This window comes from Barbus barbus (assembly GCF_936440315.1).
Source record: "Barbus barbus genome assembly, chromosome: 12".
Classification (NCBI taxonomy): domain Eukaryota; kingdom Metazoa; phylum Chordata; class Actinopteri; order Cypriniformes; family Cyprinidae; genus Barbus; species Barbus barbus.
In genome coordinates this window covers 3,381,982-3,396,977 of record NC_136740.1, presented here as the reverse complement: position 1 = coordinate 3,396,977, position 14,996 = coordinate 3,381,982, and the positions used below count along the sequence as shown (strand labels likewise).

The 14,996-nt window shown below is 39.9% G+C and overlaps 1 protein-coding gene across 2 annotated transcripts in view; it reads right to left on the bottom strand.

Moving 5' to 3' along the window:
- LOC306877835 (putative leucine--tRNA ligase, mitochondrial) overlaps positions 1-14,996 on the bottom strand; it is a 75,529-nt gene that overhangs the window by 26,430 nt on the left and 34,103 nt on the right. For both annotated transcript variants that reach the window (XM_079429821.1, XM_079429820.1), the window contains exons 8-10: positions 2,356-2,463; positions 1,844-2,003; positions 762-866 (exon numbers count right to left, since the gene is read on the bottom strand). In XM_079429821.1, the coding sequence (XP_079285947.1) occupies positions 762-866; positions 1,844-2,003; positions 2,356-2,463 (373 nt within the window). The remainder of the gene's footprint in view (positions 1-761; positions 867-1,843; positions 2,004-2,355; positions 2,464-14,996) is intronic.

Below are 14,996 nucleotides of genomic sequence, written 5' to 3'. Positions count from 1 at the left end.
CCTGAATTACTCTTGCAATTTCATAAAAATCAATAAACATTTGTATAAATTTTGTATAGAAAACATTATATTTATACATTTCAAAATATTTATTGTTTCGTGGTTGACTTATCCGTGAAACAAAATCATTACAAATAAACAACCCTGCACTAACTGGGTGGACAAATTCAAATATGAATAACATTTTAAAAACAAACTACTTCATAGTTTATTTAAAATAATAAAAAATAGTTTTATTCCAACAGTATATTACATATAAGAATTTCAGTATTTTAATTCCATTACAATTTCAGGTTGGATAAAGCGTCTTGATTTTATCTCTAAATCAGAATTTAAAAACATTTTCTTGAGTGGATTCATTATATGAATGAAACATTTTAATGAGCGTCATGTCATTGACTTTCAGACATTTTTAAGCATGCTATAGGTGTCTAAATACTTTTTGGGGCAACTGTGCATGCGATGACAAAAGCACAGAGGAGGCTGAAGAGCTCTTACAGAAATCCGTGCATGCTGGGAAATTGTTTAATGAGGTGTCTATAGTATAAATGCGTAAAAACACCAGAAAATAACTAGAGCGGTGAAATCCATACACATCCCTGATGCATTCTGTAGATTCTCCTTAAGAAAATTCACTCACAGACAAAATGTAATGGCACTGCTGTCCCCGCTGGATAAAATCCAAATGCATTCTGAATGTACTGCATTAACTAAAGATTCACAGACAGATCCTCCCTTCACACACACAAGCATCATCTCACCTATCACAGTATCCAGATGTCCGTCGAACTCTTTCTTGCCGGAGATCACCACTGGAACCTCGCGGCCGGTGAACACGTTGAGGGCCGTGACCTCGGTCAGGCTGTCTGCACAAGCAGGAGTCAAAGGTCAATCAAACAGCGCTGGTGACTAAGGCTGAGTCTGAGATCTCATTAACTCTAAATCTGTTCTTTTCCAAAGCCTTTGGGATTCACAGTTATTTCAAGCTTTGGTGCGAGACCACAAAATCAACTACTTACAACCACAGCCTGGAGATTTAAAACACACCTAAACACAACAAAAACAGGATATAAATGCATCTGTAGATCTCCGTTACATGCATTCATTCTTTTCCTGTCATCCTCATGTTAATAACTGGCTAAAACAGCAGTTTTGAGTTTTGCCTCAAACACAGGGCTGAAATCATTGACATAAATAGTGATGTCTATTTAGTGCTTCTCCTATGGTGTGGTTTTTTTTTCAGTAATATTGTTAAATATCACTGCAATTTAAAAAAAAATATTTTCTATTTTGGACATTTTAAAATGTCATTTATTCCTGTGAGCATAAGAGATTTATTTTAAAAACATTCAAAAACCTTAATGATCCCAATATTTTGACTGGTAGTGTATGCAGTGTTTTATATACTCGTTATATTTTTACATCATTATTTAATGCATGTTTGAATAAATCATGAAAACTAATTGTTGTTACAGCCACCATTTAAATGCCTATATTTCAACAACAAATTGAGTAGAAACATAATTCTATTATTAAAAATGTGACATCAAAAAACTGCCTTTAAATGTTTGATCAACTCAGTTTTTATTTGAGTGTTGATGAGTAAATACATATAATTAATTCATTATTAAATATTTTCCGTATTGCTTTTGGAAAACTTATTTCGGTTTCAGTGTTTTGGCAAAAACAAAATATTTTGGTGCAAACCTTTAAAAGTGCTGATGGAATATGTTTTATTATTGAACCCTGTTGAATTCAGTTTCAATAGATGATGTTCCTGAGAGACTCACTTCTCAAGCATCTAATATCTGTGCCCTCAGGAGTATGTGTGTGTGTTTCGCACCTCTGCCGGGTCTCAGGGCTCTAAGCAGAGCTGTTTTGAGGGCACTGGAGCCGTGCAACAGCCGGTGGGAGGGCAGGACTGAGACATAAGCCGCTCCGAACACAGCCTCTGGAGAACAAGTGTATGCAGACAGCACCTCCCCTGAGTCACGACCATCCTCCTGACAAACAGAGATGCAACACATACCAATTCTGGCAAACGGACACTCTCTGTGCTAGAAATCAAATTATGATTTTAATAAGCACAAATATCCTCCCACAACAGAAAACACAACAGACTCGAAGAAACAAAGCTGTACACACAGTACACAGCCTGCAGCCAAACTCCAAATCTAACCTGATGAAATGCACATGCTCACATGCAAGCATGGAAATTCATCATTTCATAGAAAGCGCTGTGTGAGCGGTTAGCAGTAAATACGGCACTGAAAGAGCTGTGAAGCTGATAAAAACCAAATCCTGATTGGTTGCACAAGAGCTGAAAGGGTATTTCATAGATGAGGCATTCAGTACCTTCAATATGTGGTTGAAAAAGCAGCCTGAGCAGTCGCCAATCCAGTTGGCCTGCATGCTTTTGACTCCATACCATTCAGGGAGATCTGCCAAAGCATCAAGAAGAGGCTGCAAGACAAAATAATATATTAATAACTACATACATACAGTTGAAGTCAAAACTTTACATACACCTTTCAGAATCTGCAAAATGTTAATTATTTTGCATGTTAATATGTTAATAATATGTTAATAATGTTAATAAACTTTTGAACAGGGTCATTTTTATTATTTTGTCTTGTGGACTATATGTAAACATCTTTTATGTGAAATATCTTATTCAGGTCAGAACTAAATAAACAATAACATGCATTTTGTATGATCCTTCTTATTTTGGTAAAATAATTAACATTTTGCAGATTCTGAAAGGTGTATGTAAAGTTTTGACTTCAACTGTACATACAGAAATAAATCAATAAATGGTACGATTTGAATGTTTTTGAAAGAAGTCTCGTACGGTCACCAAGGCAGCATTTATTGGATACAGCTCTTCTCATGCTTATTATTCAGCATCATTCTAATATGCTGGTTTGCTGCTCAAGAAACATTTATGATTATTACCAATTTGGAAACCCTCATACATCTTTTTTCAGGACTCTTTGATGTTCATAAGAACCACATTTGAAACAGAAATCATTTCTAACATTATATGTCTTTACTGCCATTTTTAATCAGTTCAATGCATCCTGGTTGAGAAAAAGTATTTTTATTCAACCCCTCAAACTTTTGCACATGTAAATATATTACCTACTCCAGGTTTACCAACTAAAATACCTCCAAACAAAGTCAAAGCAGGAATAGTCTCAGTAGTGACGTTACTGAACAAATGAATGAATGTTTTTAATAAAAAGGTTGAGTGAATAATTCAATGACTCAACGGCTTCCTTTACAATACAGAAGTGTTCAGCAGTACCCTGTCTGTGGTCACTATTTGCAATAATCTCTCCCAAGCGGTAGAACTACATAATTTAGCAGGAGAAAAAGAATGAGCAAAACTGTGTGTAGTTTGCATACTTATGGGGAGTCAGTCCTGAGCAACCACTATTGAGATGAATGGGAATGCTAATGGACAACTTCAAGTACTATAGAATTTCTTGATCCCTCCATGCAAATGTCATGCAACTGCAACCGTTTTAACAGAAGACGGTTAGAAGACAGCAACTGCCTTCACATTACAAGTGAAGAACGCAGCTTAAAGAAAACCTTATGAAGTGCCCAAAGTCTCAACACACACACACACACACAGACTCGGGCTGAAAAAAGAAACTCTTGGGGTGGAGGAAGAAAAGATGAGGCAGACGATGGAAAAGAGGAAGCTATGCATAATAACGAAGGTTCAGGCCAAAAGGCTCAGCTGGGCTGCCAAGCACTGAAAGGATGGGATATGAAAAGCTAACGGTTGGGTTTTGACATCTCGCTCCTCTCTGTCACTAGCCATTAGCGGTCTCACTCACAAGAGGCTTCTTTCCCTGAGCGCAAAACAAATAGAAAATAATTGAAGGACCCCAAATGTTGTCCGTTTCCTCAGCACTGCACTCATTAGCGACGCACTCGCAGGAAGGAAATTTCACACTTGCACGAAGAGGCGGAAGGGGGTAGAGATGCGGCCATCTCATTTGAGAGCGCTCTAATCATGGTATTCAAATCTTCAACTCATTTGAGCAGAGCGCTCTACAAAATGAGCTCTGAGCAAGACAATGCGAGCAATTTTTGAAATGCGTAAAGGTCATGAGTGTCATTCTTTCAGCTGAAACACTTTCTTCCAGTCGGATGTCTAGGGAGAACTATTCATAAGCCAGTAGATTGACTTCTTGAAGTGTGTAGACACTTTGTCGGTTTTAAAGCATTGCTCTGGAGAACCTCATGTGTTTAGTAGCGTGTCAATCCTCTTCCATCCTTAATTGCTTTCAGACAATTTGAGAAGGGGCGAGGTCGTGGTTAGAACGCTTGGTTGAGTGCATCAGACGAAGTCGTCCTGCTGTAGCGTCAAGTTTTCACCATGTCGAAGAAACACTGTTTTTTTGCCACCGTGCTTAAACAACCTTCCTAAAGCGGACGACGTCAGGAAACAGTGGTTGCAATTTATTAACTATGTTCCTGAGCATTATAACCCCCATTTGGTGCTGTGTGCTGCGCATTTTACTGAGGACAGCTTCCACAACATGAGGGAGTACAGTGCTGGTTTCGCTGAAAGACAGAGCAGTTCCCAGTTCCACTTATAAACTGCTGACAGTACAATACTGCACAATGATGTAAACTGCAGAATTTACACTTCAATTATGAGACTATGTTATAAATAAATTCAACTGTATAACTGTTTCACTGCAATTCATGTTATAATGTTAACATTAAAGAACAATAAACAAAATACATATTACCGTTGCACTTATTTGTATATAGTAAATGCAGTTATTTTTAAGCGGTTGTTGACATCGAATCTAAAACCTGATTTAGCCAAAAAAAAAAAAAACAACAATAACGTTACCACTCTAATATGTCTTGCAATTTCCGTGCATGCAAAGGTTCTCGTTTTTCGAACTACCAAGCATGACAGCATGTTCTAGTACACTCCCAAAATCAAGAGCATAATAGGACCCCTTTAATTTTCCCATTAAAGGAGTAATATAGCCTAGAAGTGGTTTCAGGGAGCATTTTTTTTACAGAAAGGGACAATTATTATAATTACCTTCTTAAATGCATTTATGGTATATTTTGTGTCAAACACTTAAATTAAACAAACTACTTCAATAAATCAGAATACTAATACTATAGACTGTTACCAACCAAATTTTATCAACAAAAGCCATCTTGGTGGAACATGCCTGCATCTGGCATGGCGTATCTGTTTATTTTAGGGCTGTCAATTTAGCGTGTTCATTTGGTGTGATTAATTATGGAAAAATAATGTGTTTAAATTATTGCGTTTACTGCACCCTGCTCCACCCAGATCTCCGCCCACCAAAGTATTCATGTAGCTTTGTAAAATTATGGTTGAAACCCTGATGTCCCATGGATTGAGCCTTGATTGTGGTAGGACCCTTGCTGTCAGAGAGCTCTCAGATTCCATCAAAAATATCTTAATTGTGTGCCCCCTTATATTGAATTTGGGGGATATTTTTGTTCATTTGGTGCCATTTTTCCCCCAGGCCCCCATTCATTTCTGACCCTGGGTGTGACAACCCTACCAAAGTCTCATTGTTAAAAGTTGACTAGTGGGATATGCAACCTGAAAAATACTTATTCTAATATTTCTAGAAAAACATCATAAGCTAAATTCAAACCGAAATTATAACCACAGATATTTGGACCCAAAAAATGTTCACTAAAGATGTCCACGTAATTTGTGCTTTGGTTTCTCACAGCATGTAATGCAGGAGAGGATTTTATCAGCCAAACAGGCCTGCCAGCATTCAGTCTGCAAACACGCTTAGATCTGACTTGGACACACTGCGAGATGTAAGAGGCAAACAAAACGCTCAAAGAGCCAAGAACGGCAGAAGAGCCAAACCAAAGGCTACCTTTCTCTACTCAAACCAAGGCAAGGCTTCAGCAAGGCTATAGAGAACATTTCTGAAACCATATAGAGAGTCTCCATGGCAACGCACAAATCTGTGAAACAGTGGAAAAAGTGATGCAAGGTAGCAAGTGTTTGGTGATCTGTTAGGAGACAAAACTATTTGCATAAATTTTGAATGACGGGGTATCGCGAAGGTGTTCTGGATGGTTGTTTATTAGCCTACATTATATAGCACAGACGTCTGAAATGATCAAGTGCTCCTTCAGATCCTAATTAGTTGGTTCAGTTGTGTTTGATCAGGGTTGGAGCTGAGCTCTGCAGGAAGGTAGATCTCCAGGAATAGGGTTAGGCACCCCTGATATAGCAAGTCTCTATGAAGCTCCCTCCTTCAATGTACACTGTTGAAGTTACTAAGATTTTGTTTTGTAAAGAAATTAATACATTTGTTCAACAACGATGCATTGAATAATATGACCGTAAAAGACATTTAAAGTGATAAAAAAATTCCTTTTTCCAAAAAATAATGCTGTTCTTCGGAATTTAAATATTGGGCAACATAACTGAATTTAAAATTGATAATGATCAGAATGATGCTGAAAATTCAGCTCTGATCACATGAATAAATTACATCTCAATATATACTTGTCACGATCCCTGCCTGTGTTCCCTGTGTCTGTGTTCAAGGACTTTTTGTTTGTAGTTCTGTGTCCCTATTGCTGCCTAGTTTCCCTGCAGCTCTGCTCCCTTGTTTGTTGTCATGGACACTCAATGAACCACACCCATCTCCCTGTTAGTTGCCCTGTTACTGATTAGTTCATTGCCTTAGCTCTCTGTATTAATAGCCCTTGTGTTTCCCTTGTGCTTTGTCAGTTGTTTAATGTTAGTGCTGCCGCTCTAGTTGTGTTTCTGTTCTTTGTTTGCTTTGCTTTTTAACTAAACTACCTGGACGTAGATCTGCGCCTCAGCCTGTTTCCTCCTGCTCTTGCATCATAATAGAACAACTGACCCAAACCATGGATCTAGCAGGAGTTTTTCGTGATCCTGTGAGTGTTCTCTGCTCCATGTACCAAGATGTCCGACCCATTGAAGTTTATGTGGAGGAGTTTGTGTCTTACTGCCATCTTGCCCCACTGGATGATGTAATGTTAATGGAATGCTTTTGGAGTGGTCTGGATGAGAACATTGGCCGTCTAATGCCAAAGGGTGAGTCCAGGTGGACTCTGGCACAGTATATCGATTTTGCCTTGAGGCTGTGTGGATCCCCTCTAACTGTGGGGAAGGTAGAGGAGGACCATGTTGAAACCCCAAAGAATTAACTTTTTTTGGGGGGGGGGGGGGGGGGGGGCACCATGCATCAAGCTCCGATGGCCATGGAGCTTGGTTTACCAACGTCACTACCATGTCCAGTCATTAAGGTCGTCACTCCTGTACCAGCACTCTCAAGTCCAGTCTCTTCCCAAGATGGCCGCCAGCCCTGAGACACTTCACAAGATGGCCGCCAACCCAGAGCCACTGCACAAAATGGCCGTCACACCAGAGCCTCAAGCTGTGCCACCCCAGTATTCCCGAGCATCGTGGATGTTGTGTTTGAAGACAACAAGGCGTTCCAATGGCGTTTGAGGCTGGCTTCCAGTCTGGCAGACACACCGTTGATGTTGGTGTGTGCAGCGGGTGTTCCAAGGGCTTCAGCAATGGCCATCACAGAGACTGTTCCCCTATCCTCGGTGCTCCCTGTTATGGCAGTCGCCATTCTGTGTGTTTGGGCAACACATTGCTCTGTTCCTGCTCCAGTTCGTGAACCCACTCCTGAGCCCACTCTAGCCAATGAGTCCGCTCCAGTCCTTGAATCCGCTTCAGAGCCCGCTCCAGCTCCCGAGGTGGCTGCTCCCACTGCAGAACCTCCCAAGTCATCTGAGCCAGCTCTAGCTCCTCCCGATGGTGACAGCTCCCGCTGCAGAAGCTCCCGAATCGGCAGCGTCAACTCCTGAACTCACCGTCTATCCTGTCACGGTCAAGGAGACTAGGTCTGTAAACTCTCTGGCCGTTCCTGAACTCTCTGACTGTCCGGTCATGGCTATGAAGGCCGTTTGTGAACTCTCTCCCTGCCTTGTTGCGGTCGCAGAGACCACACTGTTAACCTCTCTGTGCTCTCTGATCCAATTTTACCTGATCTGCCTTGGTCTCCTGCACCATCGGCTCCACCCTGGTGTTCGTCTGCTCCACCCTGGTGTTCGTCTGCTCCACCGTGGGGATCTTCGGACCCATCTGCTCAGCTGTGGTGGTCTTCGGCTCCGCCCTGGCCTTCTGCTCTGCCAGTTCCAGTTCCTCATCCACTCCATGGACCTGGCCCTCCATCCTTCCCTTGTTCCGCCTCCGCTCCACCTCCCTCCTGGACTTGAGCCTCTGTTTGGAGCGTCTGGAAGTCGCTCCTTTGAGGGGGGGCTATGTCACGATCTGTGTCTGTGTTCAAGGACTTTTAGTTTGTAATTCTGAGTCCCTATTGTTGCCTTGTTCCTCTCCTGTTTCCCTGCAGCTCTGCTCCCTTGTTTGTCATGTACACTCATTGAACCACACCCATCTCCCTGTTAGTTGCCTTGGTTACGGATTAGTTCATTGCCTTAGTTCTCTGTATTAATAGGACTTGTGTTTCCCTTGTGCTTTGTCAGTTTTGCCTCTCTGGTTGTGTTTCCGTTCTCGTTTCCAGTTCTTGGTTTGCTTTATTTAATTAAACTACCTGCACGTAGACCTGCGCCTCAGCCTGTTTCTGCCTGCTCTTGCATCATAACAGTACAACAATAGAAAAGTTATTTTAAATTGTTATAATATTTCACAATATATTACTGTATTTTTGTACAGATCTATTAATTTATTCAAATACATGAACAAATACTGTTGTAAATGTCAGTGTACAACTGTCCTGGTATCACAGAGAACAAAACTCAAAAGAATTAAATTCTTGAAGGAAAAAAAAAAAAAAAAAAAAACTTTGGCTGTTTATTTTATTATTATTTAAAATCCTTTTGACTACTAGATCTACGTCATGTGGTGCATCCAACATGCAGAATAACAGGAATTGATATGTCAACCCTCCTGACTCCATATCAAAGCCAATAAGTCTCTTAAAATAGCAAATAATTTGACAAAGCTAGGCCAGTTCAGGTTGTCAAATGTCATGTAGTGCAACTCCCCCAAAATATTAAATATATTTAAAGATTTATAATTTGTTACTTTTAGCTATATATTTAAAACAGCTTTTGAAATAATGATAAAGATGTGTGCACTTTTTTGACATGACTTTTAATGGACAAGACAAAAATAAATTTTTGTGTGTGTGTGTGTGTTTACAAAAATAAACACACACACACACACACACACACACACACACTTCCACTACTGAGAAAATGAGAGTCTCTGTGAATCGCAGGAACATGCTGTGTCATTTTAACACATCTGACAGCGAAAGAGTGAATCAACATAAACTTACACACTGTTTCAGCGAGCAGCTCTGAACTGATCTAAAGCACCATCCTACACAAAACTGAACTGAACTGAACTGAACTCAGGAAGCAACTACAGGTCTGGAAGGAAGCAACTAGACACAAATACAATATAGGTAGCTAAACTAAAGATACAGTACTTGATGGCAAGCTTGTTGGCTTGACAAAGCCTGGCCTGAAAGTATATAGTTCTAAAAGCTTGAAGTTAAATGGGTTAGGGTGAGGAAAGTCAGATACAAACAAACAAACAAATTTGTTTGACCACATTAGGAGACCCCCAAATAATACTTTCAAACCAGTTCAGCCCCCAACAAACCTTTTCAGATCCAATTAAACCAAATAAGATCACTAACAAACCACATCAGACCACATCTTTCTAAGCACTGTTAGCATGTTTCTGACAGTTAGCATTTCTCAGGGCTTGACATTAACACCCACCAAATGCGGGTGGATTTCAGCTGTGGCGGGTAACACGGTCACTCCCACTAGACACTTTGGCGGGTTGAATTTTATATAGGCTTAACAGAGCTCGACATTAATGCTTGTCCAGGACAAGTAGATTTTTTTGAAGGGGCAAGTAAAATTTTGGCGAGATTGATTCTGATTTTACTTTCGGTGTAAATGGCGATTGATAATGCATAATCAACAGTAACAACAAGCCTATGTGAGAGAATCTTGTGGAGAAATCAAAACAAATAAACGCAACTGCACACAGAAGAAAGATAAAAATGTAACTTAGTTTTTATATTTATAACATACAGCCTAGTTAAAAAACATGACACGACCAAGAGAGGGAAGTTCCCTGAAAACCACGATTGCAAATTTGACATTTTAAAGGAGTTAAAACGAGCAGTTAATATACATTTTAGTTCACTATTTGAATTTGATATATTGTCAAAGTTGACTGTTTTTGCTCCATTTGGTTAATAAAAATAGTTCCAAAGATCACAGCAGTACAGTCGCGCATCTCTGAGCAACGTGCAGCGGTGTTTTGTTAATGAATGATTTGCGTTTTTGAATTTTGAATCATTTGAGTCAATGATTCAGTGGTCCATTCATAAAGAATGAATCAGCCCTCTGAATGAATCGTTTGAAGGCATGCTTTAATGACTCATTAATTAAGATGCTGCCACCTACTGGCGGTTTACTTTCATAGTAGCTTATCTTTGCATTTTTTCCAACATTTCATATTTGTATATTAAAATATGTTGTTTTTGTTTAAAACACCAAGCTCTCAACATTATTTATGCTGTTATAATTTTACAGTGTAAATGCATTCATGCTATATTTCTGAATGCCGCTCCAGTCACTTCTGTTTCTTCTGCAGTGGAAAGATCGATTTTGTAGATACTAATTTCATATTTCATATATTGTAACAGCCCTATATTGTCTTATTATACTAAGTGAAATAATTAATAAAATGTAAGAATTTGATATGAAAGATGATGCGTGCATTTATACGGGAAAATGCCCTTTAAATAGGTCAAAAATTACCTGGAAATAAATTTAAATACATTTTTGTATGCAGTATTAAGTCAGATAAAATGTAATTTCCCAATAATAAAATGCTGAGTGGCTAATAAATTTGGAAAATCACTAGCCACATAGGCCGGTGAGCAAAAAAGTTAATGTCAAGCACTGGTTGTAAGGTATTGTTAACATGTGGCTAGCATGATTTAGCATGTTTTAACACATTGCTAGCATGTGTTTTTTTTTATCATTCTAACATATTTCTTGTGTGTTTGTGCACACTTGGCAAATAAAGCTCATTCTTATTCTGATTCATGATGTTATAGTTTGCTGTCAGCATGTTTTAGCACACTTCAAGCATGTTTCTATCATGTTCCTAACATTTTAGCATGTTTTAGCACATTTCTAGCATCTCTTACATGCTGCAGAAATACTTCAGCATCCATCTGTATCAAAATCATTTTATTCAAATACTTCACTTGTATTAGTCTTAGGTAATGTTAATTTCAACGTTTATTATTAAAATCAATAGAATATAAAGTGAGTGATAATAAAAAAGTGAAGTGACATACTGCCAAGTATGGTGACCCATACTCAGAATTCGTGCTCTGCATTTAACCCATCCAACGTGCACACACACAGCAGTGAACACACACACACACACAGCAGTGAACACACACACACTCACACACACACACACACAGCAGTGAACACACACACACACACACACACACACACAGCAGAGAACACACACACACACACACACACACACACAGCAGTGAACACACAGCAGTGAACACACACACACACACACACACACACACACACACACACACAGCAGTGAACACACACACACCGTAAACACACACCCGGAGCAGTGGGCAGCCATTCATGCTGCAGCGCCCGGGGAGCAGTTAGGGGTTCGGTGCCTTTTTTTCCTGAAGAAATTATGAGTGGCATTTGCCTGTGAAAAGGTTTGCCAGGCACTGTGCTTTTAAGGATCAACAAATGAACAAGCTTTCAAGTTATAGGTTGTATAATAACAGATTTTACACAATATAATAGCAGTACATTTGTGGGTTCACAGGTGCCACTTCCATCCAGCAGAGCTCAGGCTCTCAATCCCAGTACAATCAGAGGTGGAGGACCAGACCTCACATGAGTCAATCTGAACCAGGAGGAAGTGTTGATTCAACTGGCACTAAGCACTGTGGGAAATACCGGCCAACTGCACAGAATAAGGGGGCTCTATTCAATCAGCTCACGAGGGAAGTGAAACTGAGCCAGAACTAGAATGACCTCCTGATGATGCCTGTCAACTTCAGCCTCTTAAAACTGAGCTAATGCTGCCTAATGCTGACAGGGAGGTAACTTGAAGACCAAAATCACGTAAAAACTGAATCCAAATTTTGAGACAGTTTTTCACTATTATGTTATCAGAGTACTTCAGTGGAGAAAGTGTGATAGGAAAACATAAAAAAGCTTTCAGCGTGGAGGATTTACAAGAAATATTCTCAATGTTATCAACACTTTTTCGAATCTTTGGAGTCTTGCCATTCCATATGAATTGAGAAATATAACTATCTAATGCAGGGGTGGTGAACTCCAGTCCTGGAGAGCCGCAGCCCTGCAGAGTTCAGCTCCAACCCTAATTAAAGCTCACCTGCCTGAAGCTTTCTAGTAACCCTTCAGACCTTGATTAGCTTGTTCAGGTGTGTTTGATTAGGGTTAAAGTAAAACTCTGCAGGGATGCGGCTCTCCAGGACCGACGTTCGCCACCCCTGATCTAATGTAACAAAAAAAAAAAAAAGACTTAGGGACAAAAATAGGGATACACTGAAAAAAATATATACAAATTTAGAGAGCACAATCATCTTCACACAGTTGATTCTGCCTACTAAGGACAAAGTGGCGAAAATCCTGTGTGAGATGGCTGTGCAATTCTGATTAAATAGCTCCGCAAAACTCTTCGTCACCTGTACACCTAAATATTTGAAGCTATGTAAAGAAGCCTTGAATGGTAAGGAAGATAGTGGAAATTCAGAGGCAGCATTATTGATAGGCATTACTTCACTTTTAGTCAGATTTAACTTGTATCCTGAAATTTGACCAAACTCTGATAGCAATGTAAGCACCAGAGAAATAGAATTGGCCGGGTCAGAGACAAACAACAAAAGGTCGTCTGCATACAAGGACACTATGTGCTCCACTCCCCCCCTGGAGATGCCTAACATCAGACTACCCCTGAGAGCGATGGCTAATGGCTCGATAGCCACAGCAAACAGCAGAGGGGAGAGCGGGCAACCTTGCCTTGTTCCTATACCAAGAGGAAAATACTTTGAATAGTGGTTATTTGTGCGTACACAAGCTAGGGGAGAAGTGTATAAAAGCTTAATCCAAGATAGAAATGATCACCTATTCCAAAAAATTTTAAAGTATAAAACAAGAAATCCCTATCGAACTCTATCGAATGCCTTTTCAGCATCCATGGAGATGACTAACTCAGGGATCTTTTTATAGGGAAAAGTGTAAAGGATATTAAATAGACGTCTGACGCTATGGAAAGAATGCCTATGTTTAATAAAACCAGTCTGATCTGGTGAAATGAATGTTGGTAAGAGAGTATCCAAACGACATGCCAATGTCTTAGCAAGTAGTTTTACGTCTGCGCACAGTAAAGAAATCGGACGATAACTGCTGCACTGAAGAGGGTCTTTATCTCTTTTAAGAATTAGGGAAATAGTGGCCTGGCGTAAGGTTTGAGGAAGGATACTAGATTTTTATGACTCATTAAACATGTTCAATAGAAGAGGGGATAGTTTATTTGAAAATGTCTTATAGAATTCTGCGGAAAACCCATTTGGACCTGGACACTTTGTATTCTGCAGTCTAAGGGGTTCATTTCGTCTAAAGTAAGGGGTTCATCCAGTTTAGAGGCCAAATTAGGATCCGTAGTAGGAATGTCAAGATGGTTAAAAAAAGCTTTCAACGTGTGATTCTTCTGTAAAACTTTCTGAAGTGTACAAAGAGGTATAGACATCCCTAAAATGATCATTAATAAGAAGAGGATTGATTGTGGGACCAGAAGGCTTTACGTGCTTCCCATATAGTGACAGCTGAAGTGTTGGGGGTGACATTTGTGGAAATAAAAAGGTTGATCCGGTCGTTAATAACTTTTGCAAAATCTGGATCATTAAGTAACAGAGAATTTAGGCGCCAAAAAGACCTGAAAGTTATCCCACCAGAAAGTGAGAGATTACAGTAGTACTGTAGGAACAGTCACGGATAAGTGGAATTACTTTATTATCAAGAAGAAAATAGTCTGTGAATTAAGCCCTTTGACATTCCAGCTGGTAAATCTAAGTAAACCGCTAGGTGGTGTAACATTTATAATACATTTACATTTATTCATTTAGCTGACGCTTTTATCCAAAGCGACTTACAATTGCTATATATGTCAGAGGTCGCACGCCTCTGGAGCAACTAGAGGTTAAGTGTCTTGCTCAGGGACACATTGGTGTCTCGCAGTGGATTCGAACCCTGGTCTCTCACACCAAAGGCATGTGTCTTATCCACTGCGCCATCACCACGCCACTGAACACTGATCACAGGAGGCATAGAATACTAATAGTAAGCATAAAAGCTTTCTACGCCACTTTTAATCCCATACTGCACCGCGCAAGCATTTAAGCTCAACTTCCATAGGAATGATTTGAAAAGGCACACTCTGCTGCACTCGCTCAGTGCCAGAGGAAATGCACCGTGAGACTTTGACCCGCAGCGACTCGTTGTCTTTGCGGAGCCCGGAGCAAGCAGCCTCTAAATGCTCAAGACGTTGGCTCACCTCCGTGAGCCCTGACTCAAGGGAACCGATGCGCTGATCGTGAGCTACGCCCGTGGAGTGAATGTTGTCTAACTTGGTATCCATCTGCTGTTTTTTAAAGATCACATTGCATATAGCCTTTAACGAACATAAAATATGATCAATCATATCAATCAATAATAATTCACAAAAAAGGGGTATACAGGTAAAGATAAATTAAACAGAGGAGTTTAAGTAATTGTAGAGGTCCATAGTTAAGTAGCACTACAGCTTGACGGTGGTCCTTCTTGCATTG